The sequence below is a fragment of the Haliaeetus albicilla genome, chromosome 7 (genome assembly GCF_947461875.1).
Source record: "Haliaeetus albicilla chromosome 7, bHalAlb1.1, whole genome shotgun sequence".
In the NCBI taxonomy this organism is placed as follows: Eukaryota; Metazoa; Chordata; class Aves; order Accipitriformes; family Accipitridae; genus Haliaeetus; species Haliaeetus albicilla.
This window is the reverse complement of record NC_091489.1, coordinates 14,411,678-14,438,278: the sequence shown is the minus strand read 5'-3', so window position 1 is coordinate 14,438,278 and position 26,601 is coordinate 14,411,678. Positions and strand designations below refer to the sequence as shown.

General features: G+C 45.7%; 1 protein-coding gene across 2 annotated transcripts in view; it reads right to left on the bottom strand.

Annotated features, from left to right (window-relative positions):
• AKAP12 (A-kinase anchoring protein 12) overlaps positions 1-20,253 on the bottom strand; it is a 31,725-nt gene extending 11,472 nt beyond the window's left edge. Inside the window, exons 1-2 of one of the 2 annotated variants that reach the window (XM_069787014.1) lie at positions 20,003-20,253; positions 10,222-10,408 (exon numbers count right to left, since the gene is read on the bottom strand). In XM_069787014.1, coding sequence (XP_069643115.1) covers positions 10,222-10,408; positions 20,003-20,125 — 310 coding nt within the window. In that variant the 5' untranslated portion in view covers positions 20,126-20,253. Of the gene's footprint in view, positions 1-7,120; positions 7,251-10,221; positions 10,409-20,002 lie in introns of those variants that run through there. The other variant, XM_069787013.1, reaches the window with a different exon arrangement.
• Between the last annotated feature and the right edge of the window lie 6,348 nt (positions 20,254-26,601).

The window sequence follows — 26,601 nt, the reverse complement described above, 5'->3', positions numbered from 1 at the left end:
GCTTTGTGCAGGGGCTGGACCACCTAATCTCTAGAGGTACCTTCCAGCCTAGATGCTCCCTCAATTCTGCTTGCCTAGGTCTCCTTTAGGAAGAACTGCATCTTTATAAGCACATAGACAATGCAATCTAGGCAAGGCTGAAACATAACTAAATAATAAGCAAAACTAATTCTACAAGTATACCGGCTTCTAATAGCTATGTAGAGGGCAAATTTTGTTTATATTCACTATCAGCAGCCTACTGGTTGTTGTTTCTCAGTTGACATAGGCAAAGCTTTTTGTTTTTCTCTAACGGTTTAAAATTATTTACTTCAATTGTTAAGTCCTAATTCACTTAAAAGTCTGATCTCTGATAACACCCTAGCTCCCTGAACATTTTAAAACACAGATGTTCAAACTGAGTAATTTGTGAGGGAGCAGGTTAAGAAGAAATGGACATTTTTCTGAAGAAGCCAGGATTATTACTGCATTGGTAATGTACCTCTTGCAAACACCACAACACTCCATGAGCAAAAATAACTTGCTGTGAGAACACTTCAGGCTGTGGCAGCGTGGGGAAGGGAAATAAGATTGTTAGCACAACTAGAAGCAGCAATAACACATTTGAACTCACTTTTCATTTTAAAAAGGTTACTAAAGAAAAACTGATGTGCTTATTTTATTACTATTTTTGGAGTCTTATGAATCAAACATTATGTAGTTGTATGCTGAAACTATACAAGGATAAAGGCAAGGAACCGCTTTTGTATCTGTGTTCATTTATTCCTAGGTCCAGAAATAAATTCCTTGTCATTTCTTTCAAACTATGTAATTTAACAGAAAGCTTATCACGGCTTAATGGGAGCTCACCAAGTTAGAGGCATTTCTTCAAACTCTAGGGTACATATCATGTATTTTATAATTATTTAGTAACAGGTACTTCGATACATTCTTCAGTTTGTCTACGCTAAAAGTAATTTTTGTGGCTGAACCAGCTATGAATTTAAACACTGATCATTTAACATTTAATAACAACTTGTTCATGAGCAAGACCTTTTAATGCCTCTGGTGGAAAAAAGGTCTGTAGAGTCTCCCTTCTCTTCTTCCTCGGTCCTGCATTAATGCCAATGTGCTTACCCTTAGACATACAGAAATAGGCATCTCCATCTGACATGGCTTAGATAAAGGTAGAACAAAAAATGGGGCTGAGAGCCAGTGGGGAATGCTGGGTCTAAGTGGGAAAGATCAGGAACTGGAAGGCAGTAGGAGCGGAGGAGAAGCCAAAAGGCACTCGTGACTCGTGCAGGCAACTGTTGGGCAGCTAGAGACACAGCTTTCTAAGGGTTCCCCTTTCCTCTTGCAAACACTCCCTGGGAACGCAGGCCTACCACCATGTTGAAAATCTTGAGGTTTCAAAAAAATTGTAAAAAGTTTATAGTTGCAGTTGAGGCTGCATTGCTTTTTTAATTTATTCCTAGAACACAAATTTAGTGCTTAAGAGGAGTTTCAAGGTTTTATAGGTAAACAGGATTACTGTAAGAGTGGAATATATAGAATATGAATGCATGAGGTATTCTATTTTCACAGTCAGAGATAAGATGCAAGACTAATATATAAAGGCATCTCTTCATATTCATGATAAGCATTCAAAGGATTTTTGCTTATTCTATTTATAAAATGGTATGTTTATAACACCCTAAGATAAAGACTATGTCTCTGTAAAATGCTTTGCAGGTGAAAAGAGCTGAGTAACTATTACAAAATCTGCAGGTATGGGTATGTATTAAGACAGCAAATACAATCATAAAAATAGGTAAGAGAGTTTAGAGGCACAGTGATAAGCTTTCAAAACTGTTAAATCAGGCTGACAGTAATTAGGTCTTCCTCATGAGTCCAGCAAACATGCTACCTTGCAATACTTCATTGAATAAATTGCAAAAGGAAAAACTAACCAAAAAAACCAAGTTAACTGACTGAACATGTACTTTTAATATCAATCTGAAAAGCTGCAACTATGCTACACACGTCACACTTCCATCACTCCCTCATAGCACAGGGTGGGTATACTTGTAGACTTAGTCCAAGCACTACCCTTCAATTCCACACACAAAAAAAAAAAAAATATAGCATATAACCTGTCCAAAAGGTATTTCATCCCCAAGGTAACACAGAGCTTGGATGTCAGCTGTTAAGTGACCTGCTGCTGTTGCTCCCAGTCTCTACATTGTCCACGTCCTTCACATTTAAATCCCTGGAAGAGTCTTTTAAACAGCATTTCTGATGCCCTTCCTCAGCATTTTTGGAGAGAGATGCCATTCAGGACATCTGTCTGCATGCTGCCACTGTTGTGTGACAAGCCTGCAGTGCAATATATATGCAAGTCATTTTCAGAAGATATACCCCAAAGAGCATTTTTATATCCAGTGGGGCACAAAAGAAACAGAAGACCCAAGAAGTCAACTGTATACGCTGAACTTTATATTTAGCAGTTGGATTCTTTAATGACATTTTTATTAATGACATTCTTGGTGCCCAAACATTGTTAGCACTCTTCTGAATGCAAAGCAAACAGTGACTAATTCCACTTGGAGAGATTTGGAAGTTATTTACACAAGGTATTGTTGTTAAGAGTACTGTAGTATGTCACTACCACAGGTATTTTGGCAAGACAACTGGCACTTTCTGAATTAAGTCATTGAATTTGAAGGCATCTTTAAGAAACACAGGAGAGCCTCATCAGAATACCTACCGGGGAAGAAAAATAAATCTAGTAAAACACTGCTATGAATACAATTTCTTTAGGTCTGCCCTGAGCAGGGCTGCACTTCACCAGCTATGTGCTGGTCAAGAAAAACAATACAGTAAAAATATATCCAGAGGCGGTGATAAAAATCGAAGGCGATATCATAAAATTGATTCACTTTGCTACTTAAGTCCACTGTGGCTAAGAACTAACACTGAAATTCTATTTTAACTGCTTACGTACCAGTTAAGCTTTCAAACCTTTTTAATTGAATCAAGGTGCTGCTTGTGCTTTAATAACTGCAAGTCTTTTGTTTTATTATGAAAGAAACACATGAGATTGACAGTCTTAGGGAATCAGAAGTGCTTGATTTCACCATTTCATAGGTAGCTTAGTCCAAGGCAAGAATTCATTTCTGTTTTATCAGAAGTATACTGATCAGATGTTGGAAAATTAGTATTTTCAGAATGACTGAACTCCTGTCTCATCCCATGAAAAATGAAATGAAAAAATAACACTTCTCCTTTAGTAGGCTGACAGACACTGTTGGCAGTGCAACTCAGCTGCTCCCACCATCTCATCTGCCTCTAGAAGTGAAAATGTGTTTCTCCCCTGGTAGCTGCCAGAGAGTTAAAAAAAAAAAAAAAAAGGCACTCCGACTGCAAGAGTTAAATCCACAGCACTTCATGTGCTCGCAGTCAACCATGTCAACATCTGGAGCTGGTTGACTTTTCCCCCTAAGGATTTGCAGCACGGCGCTGGATTTTTTCCATGAATTCCCTACATTCTCAATCTCTCAGATGGATGTCACACACACCCAGCGCCCGCCTCGCAAACTCCACTGGCCATCCAAAGGCTCCAGAGTACTTTGTGCTGTTTTCATTTATTCTACGTTTAAGTATTTAGGGCCAAATCGTGCTTTTGGTCACATACACAATATTCTCAGTAGGTTTCCACGAGTGTAAATGAATGACAAAGCCGTAAGGCTGAAGGGGTATTTTACAATCGTTTGCTTCTGTTGTACCTAGGTTTGCTATGAATACGACTTGTAAAAAAACACCTACTGCTCTAAAACTCACATGACACAGAAACAGGACAAGGCAATTAAAAAAATAATTTGAACCGAGTGTCCATGATACAGCAAGCGTTTATTTGTTAAATGCAGTTTTTCCTTAACTACACAATTCTTCTAATTATTATTAGAAACATTTAAAGACAAAGTCAAGAAAGGATAAAAACTGATAAGGATGAAGAAGCAGTAATTAGAAAACAAAACACAGTTCAAAATTACAGTATCTACGAAAACTTGCCCTGAACAGATTTATTTAGAATAAAATAGCCATTTGGAATTATTAGTGAAATTGAATACTTTAGCAATTAAAAGAAAAAAAAAAAAAGGCAAGCTGTGCTTTTAGGTTTTCATTGCACAGGGTGACAACTGGACATTATACCACAAATCCTGATTCATTTAACCACAAGTTTCAGGTGGTTGGGTTTAATAAATCAAACAAACACACCACCCACTTTGCAGTAACAAAATAACACAGAAATATGTCCAGGTGTTACCCTTCTAACAACTTTTTTTTTTTTTTAACTATAAGGTTTAAAGTCTGACACTGCTGCTTCTCGACAATATATTTCACAAATTCTTCCTTCCTTTCCCCACTATTCACGATATTTGTTTCCCTTCAATGTACAAATAGTTCTTTCACGGAAAGCACATACTACTTCCTTCCCCGTTCTATTCACTCAATTATTTCTAAGCACTGACTTGCCATGTTAATTGTGGGGAGGGAGTTCTTTCAGAATAATTAAATAACGAGGGAGGATTTACAGAGATTTTTGCATGCTAAATTTCACACTGCATACATGCAATTCATGAGCTTTCTAACCATGTTGTTCTTTCAAAGGTTTAGAAACAAATACCATTAAGTTCACTCTTCAGTTCTCTCATACTTGGGTGGCAACTGAAGAGTTATGTCTTAAAGTCTCACATACTTTTGTGTCCATTTTTAAAAATGGAAAAAAAGGAAGAAGTTGCAAAATAACTGTAATTTTCCATGACTTAGAACTCCTTCAGAAAGCAAAAGCAACATCCCCAGAAAAGGACACTGTACATAATCTCATATGAAATTAACTTAAAGGAAAGCACAATCATTTCCGCTGTGATGCCATAACATTCCTTGCAAACCTTTATTTTTAGAAGATTTTGCTTTAGCTGTGCATGTCTGCTCCAACCTAGAGACCAACTTCTCAAATTCCAGCGAGGGAAGTTATATATTTCATTCATTCAAGATTTTAAGATATTTCTTCTTTCATTTCAATGTTTCAAGAAATAGCACTAAAAATAAAAAAAACAGTGAAGTTCTTCTAAAATTGGTTGGTTGGTTTGTCTTTAAACCAGAAGGGTCATTACCCATGGCTTGGATATACAGTTACTGTAGTTAAAGATTCTTCATTAAATGAACTCACAATAGTAAATGGCTCTCAAACCAGTCCAGCTGTTCCGCTTGGGAACCAAACCGGCATGCTACAAATATTTATGAGATTTTATGGTTACCCATGCTGTCCCTGTCTCACATTCAGTGAATTGATTCCGCTTTTTAAAATAAAATGTATTCACCAAGCATAAGATAGATGCAACACTAGCACTTGGGTATTTGAGGGAGGGGAAAAAAACAAACAAAAAAATCTGCTCCGCTAGGAACAAGGACAGGATAAGCAATGCAGGTCAGTAAACATCGGGATGTTTTTGAGAACCCCTAATGATTAATGAAGATGCACAATGAAAAACAGATTGAAAATGTTCTTTATCAGAACGACTGCATAAAGAGTAACACAAGCATCACAGACAAACTCACCACAAAGGAGATGTAGCTGCATCTTGCGCGAATTAGACACTACAGCTTAAGACTCTCCCGCATACCAATACGGAGAGGTACTCTGTCCCTTCAAAGAAACGGTGATTTGTACTACAAGCTAGATGCTGTTCTTGCAAAACGCACTATAGAAGCAGTTGTGCTGCAGTGAAAAACCAAGTTTCCACAAGAACTATTAAATAAGGAAAACCTCAAATGATCACACTGTGCAACCTTATAAAGAGATTGCTTTTGAAAAACAGTTTAACCTTTAATTACTAACAATAAAAGGAAATAAAAAACAAAAAATAGAGAACCCTTGAGGAAAAAGACTCAGCATGTGATAAGCTCATTAAACATCAAGTTTATTGAAAACCCTATTGTAAACAGGGGTAGGATATCTCCTCCCCTACTAACTGATTCAAATCACGTTCAGTCCTCCCCCAGGTCAGCTCCAAACGGAGCCGGACTTCTACAGGCTTTGTTGTCAATATGTATTGTAAAGCTAAAGCATTTTGCAAGAATAAACCCCACTATTTGTTGAATTCATTCACTAGCTCTAGTAAATAAAATATAAGCGAGTAAATAATTATTAATACAATGAAATAAAAAAGATTTCCTAGATTGCTAAAGACATACATCATCAATCTGAGAGAAATTCTGATGCAAACTAGGTATCTTTAGGGGGAAAAAAAAAAGTGGGTTTTGTTTATTTAAATTTCATAATGCCACTTTGTTTCCCAGAGAAAGACACAAGTTTGCACAAAACCAACGGCGCAAGATAATGTTTTTTCCATTTTAATTCTTTGAAAAGAGAATAGTATTTGGAGGAGCAGACAGCTCAATTAGTTTACAGTGTTAGCTCTCGCACTGCAGTAGCTCATGCACTACTTTCTTAAATAAGATGTACAGAATTCAGTGCACACAGCGTCGAGTTTTGGGTATCACAGGCTGGGACCCTGCTGCCACCCATGCATGTATACCCACCCCCCGCCACGGTGTTAATCTCCTCTGGCTTTTGCTTCATTGAAATTAAAACAGCTATAAAGCAACAGCTTCATTTCTTTCATGCCAATATTTTTACAACATATAAACGATGCTAACTTCTGCATTTCCTTCCAGTTTAGCTCTTAAGATATTTTACTGCCTTATTGCTTGATTAGCATAAAATAGCATCAGCAACGCAGTCACCGCCTTTTCCTTCCGCTCCTCGATTTCAGATACCGTGTCATATTCTGGTAGTGCAGAAAACAACCTAGCGAGGCTCCTCAAATTTACGAAAGCCCGTCTAACGCAAGCACCGCGTCAAACGTCCACCTGAGGCGACGCGAAGTTTTGAAACTTCGGCAGCCTTCACTCGGCGACGGTTCTGGCCGCGACACGAGCCCGTTGGCCGGGCCATCTCCGGTGAAGTCAAACTCTGCTTCGCGGAGTCCGAGGCTCGGCCACGCGCGCCACGGCCAGCCACGCAGCGTGACGTCCCTCAGGCGTCACGCACCCAACCCCGGGCGCTCACCTTCGCCGCGCCGCGCCGCCTTACCCGTCATCGTTACGGTCCCCAGCATTTCCGACCTTACTGATCACGAGAAACGTCCTCCCCACGCTCTGAGACTCCTCCGACCTGCGTGGCCGGGGACGCCGGGGCGGGCGGCGCCTGGCCCCGCCCCGCCTGGCCCCGCCCCGGGGTGGTGCCCGGCCCCGCCCCTCGCCCGCCCGGCTCTTCTCCCCGCCCCCCCCCCCCCCCCGCGGGACGGGCGGCTGGCAATTAAAATCGCCGCGCCTCGACGTACCCGTCTTGAAACTTTCGCTGCAAGTATTTATGGGGTTCCCCCCCCGCCCCCGCCCCGGACAGAGGAGGCTGCGGCTCTGCAGCACGGAGCGGCCGCGCTCCCCGCTCCAGTCCCGCTTCTGTAACGCCTTCCCAGGCGTTGGGCACACGGTGTCCAGCCCAAACCTCAACAGAGGCCGGCTAAAAGCCCCAAGTAGCTTACCCCTCATAAACAACAGCAAAAACCCCATCTGAAACACTCCTGTTTCTCCATACTGAAACATTCGCTCCTTTGCCTATTAACAGCCACTTAGGGGCTGGGGGGTTTGAACTGGAATTCTCTACAACGCTACAATTACAAATTGTCCCAACTTCTGCTGTCCAGGGTTTCAGAAGGGTATCGCTCTCAATACCTGCGGTGTAGTGATGTAATGCTCCAGCAGCTCTTACTGCTAGTAAAAAGGGACACAGTATGACAAAATAAAATGTAAAGGATCAGTATCTGACATAGGTGACCTCCCGTTATAGCAACGATACTTCTGTGGATTATGTTGGGTATCTCCAAAGTGCTGAAGATACACAGATACCTGGGCCAGCCCTTCACAGCCTTTGTCTGTGGCTCTGATTGCCAGCACCAACTTCCCAGTTAATTTACCAGACTTCCCAGTTAATTCAATCTGATAGTGGCAACTTTGACAAGTCTGGATCATGTCTCACATGGTCTTCTGAAAGCAAGATTCAAATAATGACAACAAGAACAAACCAACCGACCCAAAAAACCTTCAGTGATAAACATTCCTTTACTGTAGGCAATTACCCGTGCTGGCCTCAGTGCTCAGCATCATGATGCTTTATTTCTGATTTTACAGACTTTGCAAACAAGATGAAATAAAGAATGAGTGGGGAATGTGAAAAAGTGTAGAGCTAAAATGATATATTTCTCTATGTGGAGAGATTCCTCTGCATGGAGCATTTAAGAGATACCTCTTCCCCACCCTTATTCATCTGCCTAAAGGCACGTGGACCAGACTCTGTAAGGTCCAGAAGGGTGGATATAAACAGTTATGAATGTCTGAATGCAGTCTTCACTTGAAGAGCTATCTTTTCAATGCTTGACCAGTCAGGTTTTATCTGTCTCTATGGATGATGTCATTTTCAGCTATTGTTACCAGAAAATACACGTTGCATTGCCTCCATAAAGGGCTTTTTTACTTTGAGAGCAAACCCGTAGAATTATTTTTCCTTTTGCATAAATTATGCTACCACATAGGCTTGGTTCCACTGACAACCATAAAATAAATCCCGATTAAAACAACAACATCACACAACCACATGAGAGATGACTATCAAAGAAAGCAAAGACTTTTCAGGCAGTCTACTCGCATACAATTTCCTAACCCTAACTACGTCCACAACACACCATGCATTTGGTCACATGTAACTATCTGCATTCAAAGGGAGCTTCTCACCTCTTCTTCATGACACATCCTGGGAACGCAATTTCTGTACAGCTGAAGCTACAACCCAGAATTATTCAGCAAGAACTATAATCTTTGACTATCAACTTGAAATTCATGCCCTTTAAAGGCCTCCTCTGTTACTTGATCCGGAAGCTGAATACCAACATGAAATCTTCTGACACTACTTCAAATCATCAGGTATTTCCTCTTCCTTCATGACTCTGTTTAATGAGTATCCTCTCTCCGCCCCTATCCACTTGAGAGTAAAATTTTAAAAAGCAGCAGTGTTTATCATGAGTGAAAGATAAAACATGTTGCATCCCATTTTTACAGTGTCAAAAGCCTCTACCAATATGATTAAAAAAAAAAAAAAAAGCACAAAAGCTCAGCATAAAATACGGCAACCTTCTATGGGGATAACAGCGTTACGGCAATTAATCTGAAGACGTGGCAAAGAACTGCCTTTACTAGAATTCAAAGCCCAAAGTACACCAAGGGCTACACAAATGCCTTAAGCTGCTCTACAGGCTGGCACTGAAGAACGTGCTCCATCCTACCCTTTCCCCATCCCTCCCCTGCTCTCTCACACCAGCATCAGTCGCCTGCTCCGACTCCCTCCCCCTTGCCACCCCTGCCAAAAAGGTCAGCGTGCCGGGTGATGGCCGAAGCGATCTCCCACCGCGCGGCTGCGAAGGGGAGCGGAGGGAAGGGGACAGCAACAAGAGGCTGACGAGGGTGGGAGAGGTGGGCTGCCAGTTTGCAGAGCAGAAAGAGCAGCACGTTTCTGACTGTGCCGCAAGGCAAGAAAGAGATTCCCAGGGCAGAGCAGACAGGGGTGCCTACGATGAGGAAGGTTTTGTGGTCAAAATGCAAACTGGAATAAAAGCAGTAGGAAAGGGAACTTTAATCAAGGTAGAGCCAACAGGTCAGTGGCCTGTCCCTTCCTGTGAGTTCAAAATATGTCTATTGTCATTAATATCACTAATGAATGAACATAAAAGGATTTCTGCCCTATGAAGGAAGGGACAGGCCTACGCAGCAGAAACTCCTAACATAAGAAGCAGAAACTGGGCTGTTCCTTGGGGTGAACGGTCGAGAGACTGACAGCAGGCAAGCAGGGCGACCGCAGGGTGCGCTGAGAGCGGAGGACCACCCTAAGGGGGAATGGGTAGCATCCCCCACCACCGACGCTGGCAGCTTCACTCCACAACCCATTTGTCATTGGACCTCTGCTATAGAGAAAACACGTCCCAGCAAAACGACACCCTAGAAGAAGCACTTGAGCAACCAAGAGACCACTTGAATAACGACCTGTTCGCTAGGAGACAGCTAGGTGAGCCCCATTTCAACTTCTCACTCCATTTAGCACCCAGGCCTCTAGGCTCTGTCCACTGAACACAGGTTTTTACTTACCATTTGTTCCAGCAGCCTCTGCTTGCTCTCCGGGTGGTTCTTGGTGGGGCGAAGCCGCCTCCGGCTGCTGCCCGTCCAGCTCCTGAGGTGCTGTAACAGCTCCCGGCTGCTGCGGCTCCTGCGGTGGGGCATCACGCTCCGAAGCGTCTTCCTTAACGTCAGGTACTGGTAAACTTGCATCTAAAATCTGCGTATTGGTTGAAGGACGGTAGGGAAGGAGAAAGAGAAAAAAAAAAAGGAAGATCAGTATTAGGCCAAGTTTTTTTCCCCCGCAGGATATTGTTCTTTCATTCTTATTTTGCATATATACATGCAAGCATTTTGGGAAACAAATAACTTCTGTGTGGTATTCCTCCTTTTCAGAATTATTAACTTTAATAAATCAAAGTAATTCTGTGAGAAGAAAACCCAAGACATAATCTGGGACTATTTATTTTATTGTTCTCCTGCATGAAATATGCAGATCAGTAAGTTCTACAGAAAATAGCCTATAACCTTGTGCAGAAATTGGTTTCTAGCATGAAGGAAAACTCCAGGATAACGCAGATCTAGCTGATGGAAAGCTGTTTTTCATTCTTCAAAATGTCTGACACAATTGCTCTGATGTATGCATGAATCCTGTCCACATTACAGCTTTTGGTATCACTCCTCTGCTGATGTGCTTATCTTATCATCATAAACAATACAAGTACAAAGAAACTGAACTATTCAAGACAGAAAGCGGAATAAATATAAGTATAAATCCCATGAGGAAAGCCAGTGAAACTGGGGTTAAAACTAGAATTTTTGGGCCTCAGTTATTAGGCAGAGATTATTCTTACGGGGGGGAAAAAGCTTGGCAATTCTTTGAGACTCTGCACTATAATACTTTAAATATTTTTTCTAGATTTGCTAATGCGTAAGAAAAAAAAATCTCTTTTTCAGCTTCCACTTTTGATACATTTTAATTATTTTCAGAATTTGCATTGGCTTGCCATATAACAAGTAAGATGCTTTTTAAATAAAAATATGCTTCTGGAAGTATGAAATGTGTTGTTATCATTAAAAGAATACCTCCCTACCCTTTAATTATTTGTTTAATTAACTAGCTTTCCAACCGATTGTATTACCTTCCAAGAGAAGCCATTTCAGCTAATTAACCACCTCTTAAATCTCTATTCGTGAAGTGTAGGTTTAAATTTCCTCTGGTAGAACAGCAAACCTTAATTACATATCATTGTCTTATTACTCAGCTGTACTCCCCAAATACTGCCATCAAAGCCCTGTTAATTAAGCAAAAGAACCACAGATACATCCCATCTTTCAGTGTAATGCAACATCCAAACGCTTGAAGCGCCAAACTGGGATCAGAAAGGTGCCACATTCCTGACGATTCTCTTCCAAAACCCACTAAAAGAAGCTTCTGAATGCGGAGATCCATTTATTTATTTTTATTAGCAATTAGCCCGCTGCAACGGAATTTCAAATCAACATACAAAGTGCCAGGCAAACAGCTCTCCTCTTATCATTCAACTCCCTTTTCATGCACCAGGCGGGATCCCAGAGAAGCACCTACCCCCCCCAGGCAACGAAGCGTGCATTTGGGTTGCCAGTTTTCAGCTCAGAAGCCCTTAATTAAGCCAAATTGTTTCCACCTGGCATTGCTGTGGTCCTCAAAGCTGCCTTTCACAGCCACATAATCCACCTCACGAAAAAGGACCCCATTCGGCTCTACTGCCAATACCACAGATGGAATAATTTGGCTTCAGAGTTTTCACATGCTGAGACCAGATATTAAATAGAAGAAATACGGAATGGCTCAACACTCAGATTACATTCCCTCTTCTCACATCATCCTCCTCGTAAATCTAAAACACAGGAACTCAGGAGGAATAAAAATGCCACACCACCGAACAAAGGCATGTACGCTCTAGGAAGCTCTTCTGCAGTTGCACCCAGCGTTAACTGAATGGTAGTAACTGATGAAAGACTAGCAACAAATAGACACAGAAAATAACAACCTCCTTCTTAAAGGGCTTTCAGATTCTTCAATACAGAGGTATTAAGGGACAATTTTTTTTTTAACAGTAAATTTTAGTCATTCATTCTTGCAAGACAACTGCTAGTCCTGCAAACACAAGAACAACCTTAACTTTACTGGCTCTAAGGGCACTTGGCTATCTGAAGACAAATCCATGGATGGATTTCAAGATGACACCCTCAGAATTAGCACCAACAATTCTTTGAAGTCACAAGAAAGGCAACAGCACTGAATATCTTAGCACCCCTCACCTTATTCAAAGATCTCCTTGCCTTGCTTTCCAAACCTCCCCCCGTCAGCAAACCATTTTAAAGCTAGAGTCATACGTATAGACATACATGCATAGACACGTAAAGTCTACCATTTGCCTAAGTGTCTAATATGGACGTGTGGACTCTGCAAGGAACCAGGGTACAAAGGGACTGGGTACCCCAATGCAGTACAATTCGTCTCCTTTTTAAATTGAGCCCTGAATGTTATGACAAAATATTAACTATGGTAACATTTCCCCAGCTCTGAATTTATTTCTACAGTCATCATGCATTCAGGAAAACAATGACTATATATCATCCCAAAGATTTGTGACCAAAATTCAAAAGTCACTGGATCTAGCAGATAACCCTTTGGATCTCTAAAATGCTGCGATATCTTCTAGTACAAAGAAGAGAATTACATGTAAAAACATAATTACATGTAAAAACATTACTACACGTAAGACTATAAGCAGTTTTTTGTTACCAGCTAGTATAATTACAATCCCTGTTCAGTCTGTACATAAATTGAGTTTTGAAAGCAGGACCCATCAGTCACAACTGAGTAAAAATGTAAATACATCAAAACCCTCAGTATTTTCAAAATTTGACCAGACCTGCAGTATAACCCTACCCTGCCAGGGAACAGGGACCTTTTTACCCCAGTCTCTTGGGAAAGCGTTTAATGAGATTCTTGGCCATAGGAAGGCAAAGTTAGATTTTCAAATCAAGTGTTCTGCTTTAAGTAATTGAATAATCAAAACTAGTAAAACAATAGTATTTTTCAGAAATTAAAATGCCTGCAAAGAAGAAGAAAATATGCATCTTTGGGGGGATTGTAATATGAACAGAGACACAACAGCATCATTAGTTTGGGTTGGTTTTTTTTTTTTTTAAAAAAAAAAAAGCTTTTTGTTCTAAGTTGCTTAGGCTCTCTATGAGGGTCAGTGGTCTCTCCCACTGCATTAGTCCTCAAAAGAAACTAATTTCAATTTTCACTCACATTAACTGCTTCATTTCTCTGAAGGGATCTAACCCGCAGTTTAGTCCAATTATGGCTAATTTAGTGAGCTGTTGTCTTAATTCCATTGCGAATAGCTGTAAAGCTTAGGCAAATATAAAGTCAAAGTTTAGAAAGATAGGTGAAAACCTTAAAGAAAAAATTAACGGTATTAGGAATCTCGTTATTCAGCTCTGTGTATTTATCTCCAGGCAGTAAGACATTACAGTTGGCAGGTTTATCAACATTTATCAGGTTTCTGCGGCACACATTCATCCCTCTCCTTTGATTATTAATTAATTTATGAATGTGTTGTCTCATAAATGCAGGCGAAACCAAGGGGAACTGGTTATCCGGATCACTGATCCTTCAGCTTCTTCATTCCCAAAACAAAGGGCCATCAGTGAAAAAACACATCAACTTCTGTCATGCCACTACTATACATCGTACATGTATTTTTTTAAAGATTTCCTTCATATCCACCACAAAGGTGGCAGCAAAGGGCAGACACACAGCTAATGAGACTAAAATGCGCAGGGCTTGCTGCCCACGTCACTCTAACCATCAGCAGCTTCTGCTCCATTTTGCATATAGCGTTAGGTACAACCGTTGGACCCCGCTAAATGCATACAAAATTAAAAATGTATAAAGAAAACTAACACAAAGAATTACATGAGATATGGATGAGCAGCAGGTCCCCGATCTCTCCGTGTACGTTAGCGCAGGCTTCATTGACGCGCTATCCTGGAGGGGCTAGCAGCACCCAGCTTCTTCCCCCACCAGCAACCACCACCATTCCCAACATTCCTCGTACCAGACCCAAATCATTCCAGGGATTCCTTGCACCAGGCCCAAACACACCAGAGTTAATTTTGCCTCATTCTGTTAATCCTGCTACACTGATTCTACATTAGATTACTAAAATAGCCAGATCCAGCTGTCTGAACAACTGAGCAAACGAACATAATGGTCTCTGATATTTTTCCTGAAGTTTAATGTTGAAACTTCGGGAAAGCTTGCAGCACTGTCGGTCTGCTCAGGGGGTCTGCTCTTAACACACACTGCTTCATTAAAAAGATCTTCGAACACCAACATTTGGAAAAACCCCTGCATTTAGGTCATTCCAACTCTTTGTTCACAGCAGTTTGTCTTGTGTTGCATTAGCTAAGGCATCAGAGGTTCGTGGGACATTGCAAATTCCAGGTGGAAAAAACGTAAGGCCCTTACTCTATAAGGCACATAACAGCATACTCAATTTCAGTACCTTATTTCTGGGTAACATCTCCTGCAGACAAAGCCAAGAGCCTTCTCCTTACCTTTCACTCCCTCAGATCTATCCTCTTCTGTCCCAACTCTCAGCCTGGCTTCGTTGTGTCACCTCGTCATGGATGACTACCTTCAAAATCCACATGGCTAAACCAAACCTGACAGGTTTTGCTCCCAAATCATCTCGGTGATCTCTTTTTGCAACCTGCGAAGGAAGCATTACTCCCAACCTGTCGTTCTGGTCCACACCTTAAGCCTGACCCAACCCGTGCTCCTTCTCAGGTCTCCCACCTTCCAGTGCTTTCTGCCCAGCAGTCCTCGGACACCACCTCACCTAAGCATTCATATAGGTACAACTCACCCAGACACCAAGGATCAGGTAGAACAAGGAGGGAGCACAAAGCAAGTTACTCTCCTTTCAGTAACTGCAACCAGGGCTTGCATTTCCAACCAGAAGGCTTCTCAAGGACACTCCTCTTTGCATCTCGTTAGCCTCTATCACATCAAACACAAGCTAATTGCCTTGGCTTTCAAAGTGCCCAGACACTCCCTCTACCATCTTCCTCTTATCTCCTGTACGATTAGGGGGTTATTTCACACTTTTGTTGGATCCGGTAGGGGGTTATTTCACACTTTTGGTGGATCCATGACACCAATTTCCATTGTGCATTTTTTGAATTAAGCATTTTTATGCTTTCTCCCCAGCCACCCCACAGGCATGGGCAGACCTCCAAATCTCACCACCTAACGACACCAGTCTCTTCCTTCCCAGTTGGAAGTACGGAAAGCGAATCGGACCCTGTTGAACCAAGAGGGCCCTGCAGCCTCATCATTCAGACCAAACCCCTCAAACTGGGGCTCTTAGAGACGCAGCCTAGGGACTTCCTTCTGGTACTTGATTAAGCTTAGTTTTACCATCGCTAATGTAGTATTTTCAGGCTGACTCAGCTCTCTCACCCGAACGCAGTTGTTTAAACAGCAGATGTAAGTCTGTCCCAGCTGTTATTTGTCAGGCACTCGGACAATAAGACATTCTGACATCTCAGCTGGTAACCTCTTTAGAAGAGACAGTTCCAAATATTTACTGTCTAGCAGACACTTGCTCTCATTACAACGCAGGTAGCATAATCAAATTACTATGCAGAAATGGGAGCCATCCTGAAAACACCATTCGAACGACCCACTGCTCTTGAGCAGGGGCCCTCGCATGCCAGCAAGCCAGGAATTCACCACACGACATTTTAAAGCCATCAATTCCCATAAAAGATTCTCTCTGCCAAAGCTAGATTTTGCTGCAAGCATAGCTTATTAGCATGCCAGTATTTTTCTGGATTCTCTCTTTTAAAAGTTTCCCTACTTTGTTTCAGGTAGCTGTTCCAACACAGCTCTGCTCCTTCAGCAGGGCCACAAAAAGAAACCTGTATTAAAACTGGCACCTTGAGCTTCTAAATAAAATAAAAGCAGGGTGGGGTGATCGCAACTGCTTCAGCCAAGATGTCGGCAGGATGACGCAGCTCTCCTCGCATCGCCCGCGTGGCTCGTGGCTGCTTTCTGCCCCACGGGACCTCGGAGGGCACCGCTGCGAGGGGAAGCGCGCTGGCATCTTTTTCCAGCTCTCCCTGATGCTCAGCATCCAAACGGGAAGCGCGTCCCTGCTACGACCAGAGAAGGAGCTCACAAGATGGAGGGCCCCGAGCCGATCTCGCCATGCGCTGCCACCAACAGTAATGTCACCCAGCTCCCTGCCCAATCCCGGCCACGAGGTCCTGCACGCGCCCCTGCACCTGCTGCTTCTGCTGTCCAAGCCCCAGAAGCCATACATCTTGCTAAATCAGCAGAGAATGACCTCGCCAAAGAAGCCGAACGGCTTTCTAGGAGGGGGTTAGCTCCTTCAACGAGCTCGCCCGGTGCCAAAAGCAAGCTGCGGGCACCCCGGGGAGGAGGCAGGAGCACAGGACCCATCCCATCGGACACCTCAAAGCTTCTGTCAGTCTGGCACACCCGAAGTTTGCCTGGTCTCCTCTGTGAGGCAAAAAAGATCTTGTTCCTACTTCTAGCACTATTATTATTGAAATCTGCTAAATCCTGCTCAGGCCAAGCTTCGAGGCCTCTGTGCTGCTCAGGGCAGTCTGACAAGGAGGTTTCACAGACAGGGTCTACCAGCTCACTGCCACCAGCAGGGAAAGTATTTCACATTTCCCCTCCTGCCCTGCTGCAGATGCTTGCCTTGTCCTGGCTCTGAGTCTGCATCTCACTTGGGTGTCATAGGAGTCAAATGAACTCACTAATACATCGGAGAACTGACCCAGAAAAACAAAAATTAAAAAAATCCAGTGTTTCCTGAAGGGTTAGTGAGTTTAACCTGCTTACAGGAAGGCAAGGCGAGGACCAGACACGGTGCGAGATGGGACTGCATCATCCAGGGCAAGACAGGGAAGAGGCACAGGGGAGGAAGAAAAGGAGGGGGAAAGAGTATTGCTGCTCAAACAGCAAGGAGATAACCCCATCGGACAGATCAGCCTTCTGTGGGACCACACCCTGCCCCTTGATTTCAGCAGGACTTTGGGTGTCGATTCACGAATCCCATGAATCCGGTTCAGGCATGCAAAGGGATGGGTGCCTCCAGCACCCTCCCCAGCAGAGGGGCTTCCTGCAGCAGCAGGGTGCCTATGCAAGATCAGGAGCGGCTCCTCCACTGCCAGGGTTTAAGCCTTGTCTGCTACAGGAAAAACCCCCACCACTTTTAAGTCCCAGTAACTGGGCTGGAAACTCTGAAGCTGCTTTACGTGTAATTCACCAGCAACTTGTGAAAGGATGGGGTGAGGTCCTCACAGCTGAGGTCCCAACCCGCTGAGCCCGCGTTTCACCTGCGGTGCTTGTGAGCCAGCCCCCAAAGGCTCCTAGGATCTCTCCCACTGTAGACCAAGTGCTTTTACAGGGTCTCTCGCATCTCCTGGGCTGTGGAAGTGAGAAACACTGAAACGTGCTCTCCCCCTTCCAGTAACTGGGACACCTCAGAAGCTGGTATCTGGCCAAAGAGTCACATGTGAATCACAGAACAGCTTAAAGACTAAAAATTTGGCCCTTTCTAGAAGAAAAGGCAAAGAGGTTTTTTTGGCTTGTACAAAATACAAATATATCACGAAAGAAACTTGATTCAATATTTCAAGGAATTTCAAGTGACAAAAAAGCACAACTGCTGTGAGATTTTATAACCTGTATTGGACTAGTTACCTAGACAATTTGTCTGATTGACTTGCCAAGGCTCACTCAAGCTGGATTCCATTAAAGTCAGTTTTCAAAGTTTTTCTTCTAAAGAAGGGGGTTGTGATAAGCGTTTTAGTTTGGAAGGATGCAAGAAAGAAGACCATCCTTCAAAACGTCCCCCTTCTGCAAACAAATTAGCTCTTTGGCAGATTTCTCCAGGGGCATTGCAGGATCTGGTAATTTTCAAATTCAAAGGGCTGAAAGTAATAATGATGAAAAATCGTGTCACAAATCTGCGTGAAATTACCTTACTGTAGTAAGAACGGACTAAACGAGATACAAAAAAATTATGATCAAGCTTCATTAAAATTTTGGTTTTATTTAGTGTAATGGAAGGCAAAAATAGCTGGTTTAGAAGAACAGTAGTAATGAAACTTCTTACAGCAGTAAAATAACAGAAATTCCCCACACCTTTAAACAGTTCTACAAGGTAAAAATCTATTAGAAAACATTTTTCCTAAAGCATAGAAGACATAAAACACAGTACTAGTAATAATAATCTGTATTTGAGAACAGCATCAATGGCATTCTCTTTTTTGGGGGTTTAGTTCCCATAACTGGATAAATAGGGCTATGAATGTTATGGCCCTTCTTCAAAGCCACATTATCTTCATTGTTAAACCACCACAGTACCCAAATGCTTGCCCTCTATAAATTTACTTGCGCCTAAATTTCAGCATCTGAATTCTACGATTGCCCAACACAACTGCTAAATGTTTTGTTAACCAACACCAATCCCTGATGCTTATTTGGTTAAAAAGAAAATAAAATAAATCTCAGTTAATTCAAAGTTCATTCTCAATGTGGTTTTCAAGTCTGTCAAAACACGCACAAGGAGGTCTAGTGGCAGCCAGGAACGATGGGAAATTCAACTTGAAAGTTAAATCTGAACCACAAGGTCAAAGAAACAAAGTCATAACCAGTTCTCAAGCTCTAACACACCCACGCACCAGCTACAGAAACTTCTGAGTGTCCCTGCTCTGAGGACCCAAACTCCGAAGAGCCTACAGAAGGGGATCTCGGTATAACGTGGTATTATTGCTCTCCTAACAAACTAACGCCTAACCCCAAAGCGACGCTCTGTCAACACGTAGATGCACATAACCTCCCTTTCAGTCCCAGAATCCCCTAAACGCGCCTATTCCAGAGGGATAAATGGCTTCATTCATAATCTATTTTTAAACACCAGACACGTTTTAAAAGAATTTCTTTCAATTCTTCAACGGCTTTATTAAAAATAACACATACCTACAGCTCCTTTACTCCCTACTGGCTGAGAGTTAGCCAGTCACTCCCCTTCCCCCCCCCCCCCCAATGGGTATGACACCAGGGAGCACGAAACCCACGGCTACAGCCCACCCGGGGCGGGGGGCTGCGGCTCAGGTGAGCCTGGGGTGGGGGAGTGGGGTGGGGGTGCGGGGACACCCCTGCCGCACCCCCGGGGCTGGCGCCCAGCCGAAGACACCGCAAAACGGGCGGGCTGGCCGCGCCCCGACGCGCCTCCCACCTGCACCCTCGGGAGAGGAGGGGGGGCCGGGGGGGGGGGGCTGCGGAGCGCTGGGTACCGCTGCGAGCCGGCTGCAGGACCGCAGTCAGGAGGTTTCTTGGCGCAGACCCCGCCGCGGGTGGGTGCGGCCCTTCTCCCCCCCCCGCCACGGCCGCACACAAAAGCGGCGCCCCCCCCCCCGCCACCGCCGCCCTCGCCCCCCCCCCCCCCCCCCACCGCCGCCGCCGGCGGGAGTTTTATGACTGCGGCGCTGGCCATGGCGCAGTCCCGGCCCCGCAGCGGCCACCGCCGCGCCCCGGCTCCGCGCCCGGCCCGGCGGGGGAGGGTGGTCGTCGGCCGCGGCAGGTGCCCGCCGCCGCGGCGGGAAAGTTTCCCCGGGCCGGGGGTGCGGCGGGAGCCGCCGCCCCGCGTTTCCCCCCGGCCCCCCCCTTCCCTTCCCTCCTCCCGGCTCCCCGCCGCCCCTGCCTTACCTTGGCGGGCTCCGCCGCCGCTTCTTCTGCCGGCGGCAGCTCCGGGGGGGTGCGGGGGGTCCCGGCGGCAGCCCCGTCCCCGTCCTGCGGGGCGGGCGGCTCGGCGGAGCTGCCGGCGCCCATGGCGCTGCCCCGCGGCCGTGCGGAGGAGCCGCGGGCGGGGGGGGGGTGGCGGTGGGCGGAGGGCGGCGGCGGCGCAGCCGGGAATGAAGGAGCCCGGCTCTCCGCAAACTCCTTTAGGGAGCGAGAGGAGGGGAGAGGAAAAAAAAAAAAGAAAAAAAAAAAAAAAGAGCGAGCGAGAGCCAGCGAGGAAAATCACCTCCTCCCCTGGTCCCCCCGCCCGCCTGCCTCTTGCTCCATCACATGAGCAGAGCCCCGGACACGCCTTGCAGCATCAAACCGGGCTGATAAGGAGCGGCCAAGGGGGGCAGCGCCCAGCCCGCCGGCCGGGGGCCGCTCCCCTCGCGGGCACCCCCGGTGCTGGGGGCGCCGCCCGGCCCTCCCCGGCGGCACCGCGGCGCTGACTCAGCGTTTCAGCCCCCTCGCCGGGACCGGGACGGGGACCGGGGCCCGGACCAGCCGCCGCCCGCCAGCACCCTCGGGGGGGCTCCGGCCCGGGGGCTGCGCCCGCCCGGCCGCGCTGCCCGTGCACCCCCCCCCCCCCCCCTTCCTGGGGGGGCTTCTGCCGGCTCCTGACCCGAGGGCTCCGCGCCGGGGCCCTGAGACTTCAGCGCCGTGGGCTTGCAGACCTCGGCCGTGCTGGGCCTGTCTGCGAGAAGGACGTCCAGATTTCAGCTGATGCAGCAAAGTAGGGTCCTATGGCTTGGGCAACTTTGGAGAACAAAAAAAAACCCCAAACCTGCTGTTTTTTTGGTCACACGGGACAGGTTCCCATCTATTAATTCATGCCCGATGACATGGCATAAGCAAGCAAAGCAACGAACACGGTAGTTTCTCTCCTAGCCCAGAACGCACAAAGCTGCTTTTCCTGTGCCACAAAAGCAGGCATGTTCTTATCCAGCACTTCCCAAAAGTATCGGCAGGGAAATAGCACACACATTAAAATAAACCAACCACAATGTGCCGAATGGGTAGCAAACGGATCCATTCACTGTTACTCACCGAAAGTATAAAATCTTTTTTTCTAAACACATAAATCTATCCAGTCTCTATGGGGTTCATGGTTAAAACCAGGTATAATCTGAAGATTTCATAGTATGTACTATAGAAGCATATACAATTTCCTTCAGAACACATAAACTGGTCCTCACCCATCGGAACACCGGTTCATTCAGAAAAAAGCATCCTCTTAAAATTCCATTCTACAGATGGCCTGATGTCTGCACACTGGTCAACGTTTTCCCTGAAAAAATCAAGCCATATCAAGTCAATGACTGAAAAAGCCCCTGCAGCAATGCGCCTTCGCCAATACGAGAACCTACTGGAGTTGGTGTTCAGCAGAACAAAACTGCTGTCGTGGATCACACAGACGGAATCAACATCTCCCCCTTTCTGCCTAGTCTCGCTCATTTTCAGATCAGCCTTTTTTCTTATACATGCGTGTGTATGTCGCAACAGGAGGACGTTGTCCTAAAGCCACTTACCTGCTCAACAATTTTCTTAATATTTCATTATTTGTTCCTCATCTCTGGGAAGTCAGTATTGGGGCACTTATTTTACAAGAGAGCAGCAAAAGTAAGAAGGGAGTGAGAATCAGTTGTGTGGTCACCCGGTTCAGGGAGGTGGAAAGGGAACCCACCGAAAGTGGTGGTTAACCCTAAGCTTTGCCAGGCCGGAGCTGCCGGGGAGCTGCATGCCGAAGAGCAGAGTGATCCGGTCCTTGCTGCAGCAGCAATATCTAATATGCTCTGGCCTCCCTGCAGCCTTTGACGCCAGAGGCACAGAGCACTTGAGGTGCCCAGCACCTCCAGGGAGAAAAGCCACAGGTCTAAGCTTTCAGGAGTGTCTAACCAAGCCTCTGCAGAGGAACTTCCCCATAGCCACCTAATGCTCCTGGATAACCCATCAGCCAGCGCCCGTGACAGGGGAGAGAGGAGCCCTTTCCCAGCCTTTCCTGACCGTCATCCTTTGATGCCCACATTTCTGATGGAGGAATAGCCAGCACCACCTCCATTCCCCGCCAAATCTGCTTTTCTCTTTGCCTTCAGCTGCTCCTTTCCAGGCACCGCTGAGCGCTGAGGCCAGCCCGGCTGCTGCATGCAGGGCCATCTTGGGTTCCCCTTCAGCCACGGACCCTGGGCGCAGACACAGAGCTCTCCTGGGTTTTGGCGAGGGGAGGGCCAGCCGTGGGGCTCAGTGGCAGACGGGGCAGCCGGGAACGGCGCCTGCGGCGGGAGGGGAGATCAGGGATTTGCCAGGGAGTTTCTCGAGAAGGGAAATGTGACGTAATTCAAGGTCTGTGCCATATCATTTCTCTTTTCACTGCTCATTGACCACAAAATGCTTTCTTTGCAAGCAGCTAGAACACGGACTCCTTCCTCCCATCTAAACTTGCTCTTTAGTCCGCTTGCTCGCGCCCGGCACCACCTGCTCCGTGCCCAGGGGTCTCAGAGCACAGCTGCTGCAAACACTGCCGCTGAGCGAGACCCCCCTCAATGCCCGTCCACCGGTCATTTCCTGAATGCAGATTCCTTTCTTTCTGCTGGAACTCTTTGGCTACACCTATACGGTGAATTAAAATGTGCTGGGGACTGCTTTCTGGTTTTAAGGTTGAGCAGCGCAGCATGGCTTGCGTGTACATGCCTAACTTCTCCCCGCTGCGAGCCATCACATCTCTGCAAACTTGTGGCGCAGGCAGCCATGGGCCAGTGTCCCAGCAACGTTCAATCACCAGTATGGGCACAGCTTCTGCCTCCCTTCCTTTTGCAGTTATTTATTTACCTGCTTTTGTTTTCTTTCCTGGAGTAAATATAGCATACGGACTTGAAGAGACATATCCGACATCTCTACCATTGTCCAGAGGCCGGTCGGTTCTCTTTTAGCCTTTCACGATGCTCTGTAACCCGCCTGTACAGAAGGAATTGCAATGAATGACAGGCCTGACTCTGGCATGTGTCGGCCTGTGCTTCTCTATCTTCTGCCTGTGTGTTCGAGCGGTTATTGTCCAGCCCTTTGCCCTGAACGCTGCAACTGCCTCTTGCTATATCAAAGTGTTTTTCAGGCACAAAGTCTGTTTCTCTTCACAGCCTTTCCAGTGAAGTGGAGTCACATATGCTTCAGATGATCCTCTTCCTAAGTCACCAAGTGTCAACACTGAGGCAAGAATATTCAAGCTATTGACAGAAGCATGCATGCACACTTTTTAGGATGAAACCAAAGAAGGCAAAAAGATAAAAATTAAAGCACTACGGGCATGTTACCTAGACCTATTTCCAGTGAAACATCTTTAAGGAGACCTCTACTAAGAGGTCCAAGCACAAACCTTCCAAATGGCAGGACAATCTTTCAGCACTGCAGCTAGCATATGACTGCTTTAAACTTCCCTGAAATCTGGTTAACTTTCATAATGAGATTTAAAATGCAGACTCTGTGGACAGGGCTTAATTTACTTACTTTTAAAAATTGCTACTTTTCTAAAAGCTTTTATAATTGATGCTACCGGTGCTGACGCATTTGTAAAGAAGAGATGAACTACATGTCTCGGCCTGTGTTTGTGAACTATTTTCCTGCCGTCTTTTGCCCCATTCATGATTTCCCCCATCCGATCCTTGCAGCCTTGACTCCCTCGGTGCCTGCAAGGGACCGCAAGCTTCGTTGCTGCAGCCTGCTCTGGCTGCGCCTGGCAAGGTGGAGATGGCAGGGCTGGTCCCCTGCATCTGTGATGGAGAACAGGCCCGCCTGCCCAGCCTGTGTGCCAGGGGCTCCCCGTATCTGATCCGGGCCGGCTGTTCACAGGTTTGTGCAAGACGGCGACTGGGAGCACTGGCAGCTGCCTGGAGCCCTGTTTACACGAACACTCCTGCTGCTTTTATCAGTGGCGGAGCTGCACTGGGATATTTTTGGCATAAAAGCTGAGTGGAAACATATCATATAAGTGTTCTTGAAATGGGAAGCTCTCAAGAACATACCTTAGATCTGGATAGAGAATACAGTGTTCTGACTTCACCTCAGCTGTATTTACCAGCTATCTTCAGCTTTTTTCCCCCCTCTTTTGTCCTGCTGTGATAGGAAATCCCAGGACACTGTTAGAAATAGATGCATATGCCTAAGGAGCCAATATGTATCAGCCTAACAAAATACTGATGAGTGTAAAAGGAAGAAAATGACAAAAATAGCCATGTAAAAATAGTTTGCTTGTGAGCAGCATTGATAAGGCCATAGGAAGAAAAAACGAGAAAGGAATAAATTTTGCAAATTTAGAAAACCCCTTCTTTACTTCACAGGAGATAACATACCCCAGAAAAATCACACTGATAAACAAAACGAACAGAACTTCTAAATCCAATATGTTCACAGAGGTGATCTGCATCAGAAAAGACCTATTCATGGATAATGATGCATATCTGTGGAATTTAAAAAATAATGTTAGTAGCAGAAATTGAATTTCAGTCTTGGATCTGATGATTATTTCAGTAAAGGCCATACATTTGAATAGCAAGTGTGTCATCCAGTGCATAACTGCACATTACTGCAGGACCCAGAGACCACTGTTGGACATCCCAGAGCCGTTTTTAGGAGAGGCAGACCCAGCCTGTAGAACAGTTTCTCTCCTCGCCACTTCCTCACTTACCCTGCTCTTCCCAGGAGGTGTTGGACAAATACGTTAAGATTCAGTAGACCAACTGTCGCCACCTGCTCATGGGCAGTTCTTCACCGGGGTGTGGGACAGGGCAAGAGACTGCAAAGGTCCATCCCGTTGGGAGTCTGGCTGAAGAGATGCACAGCATGGCCTGGTCACTGCCCAAATGATGCTGTCTCAGCCCTGTAAGAGCTCTGTTTGCTGGAGAGCCCCTGATCTGTCCATATCAAAATATTGGCATTTCCAGGAGGCAATGTTTCAGTGTTCAAGCTTAAAAGTGGCTGAAATGTTTTTCTTCAGTGGGAAAAAAACCCCTAAATTTGGCTTTGTAAAGAAGAAAAAAAGACGTATGCTATATGAGTTTTCAGAGAAGGAAGAAATGCAAAGGACTCCGTTTCATCATTCCCCTATAATGCCAAGTGCTCTGCTTTCCTGCTAAGGAGGGGAAAGCTACACCCAGGCTGTAGTTTATTTTCATGCTGTTAGTTTGATAGTCATGCAGTGTAATAGGAGAATAAATAGTGTGGTGTGCAGGTGCAAGGACAGTAGATGGCCAGCGTGGACACCAGCTTAACAGGCGAGCTTAGTGACAGCGGCAAAGATGGAAGAATGTGACCTCCGCTGCAGTGTTTTATCTGCTGCACAGATAAATGCATCTCACCCAAAAAGCCTTTCAGGCAGTGCTCTGAGGAAATTCCTCGTCAAGGAAGGAATGCCCAGAGGAGAGAGATAAAGAGGCACAGAAGGTCCCTGTAATGCCATTACCCCATTGTCCCTGCAGCAGGTGAGTGAGGCTGTTTTGTCTTCAGGAGGAAATCCCTGTGGCTTGGGACGGAGAGCACGGACTGTTTAGAAATGCCTTGGCACTACTGATATTATCAAGAATGGCAGACTTCAGAGGCAGCAGGTGCTAAAACACCACTCTGAAAATTAAATTTGAATCTAGAGTGGACTCAGAGAATAATTTAGGTTGGAGGGGACCTCCGGAGGTCATCTAATCCAAACTCTTGCTCAGAACAGGAACTCTTGCTCAGAACCTCAGATGAGGTTGCTCAGGGCTTTCTTCAAGTGAGTTCTTTCTCTTCCCCACCTCTTGCCAGCAGCTGCCCCGTACGTGCACATCAGTAGGTGAAGAAAACATCTTCCCTCTGTTGCCGGCAGCAATACGTTTCCAGCCTCCACTGCGGAGGGACCCCCATCCTCCACAAGCTCGGGTGTCGCCCCGAGATGCCCACCCTTTGCCAGTCACCCCAGCAGTCTCTGCCAAGCCTGTGTCTCCCCATCTCCCCTCCTGAAGGCTTGGGGCCATGAGGAAGCTGTAGGTCCCCGAGGGGAGACCACCGCTGCCGCCTCGACAGGCACCCGGCTCTGCCCACCACCCGCACAGCCGCGTCCCCTCTCAGGAGCCCCGTCCCATCAATGGGAAGTGGGATGTGAAGCTGCTCTGTGCACCCCTCCTACCCCCCCCCAGACTACCTGCGCCCCTGGCAGTTTCTCATCATGTTTTGTGGCTCCTGGCCAAGCCAGGAGACATTTGCAGTGTGGAAGCTGCATAAGCCAGGTAATCCTTCCTCCCGTGATGCGCTCCCCAAGCAGGGTCAATCAACCTGGGAAACCTCTATAGCCGCACGTAGGCAATGGTGAAATGTTTTTTGGATCGCAACACCAGCAAACAAAGCAGGAAAACAAATTTAAAAGGAAACACAGAGACCACCAGGATTGTGTCTCAGTACTGTCACATTCTTCCTCTGGCCTGAGCAAGCACCATCCCGCTCTGCTATTGCCCACCCAGAATGATGTTGCAAGGATAATTTCCCTAGCCTGTTACCTTGATCTGTCT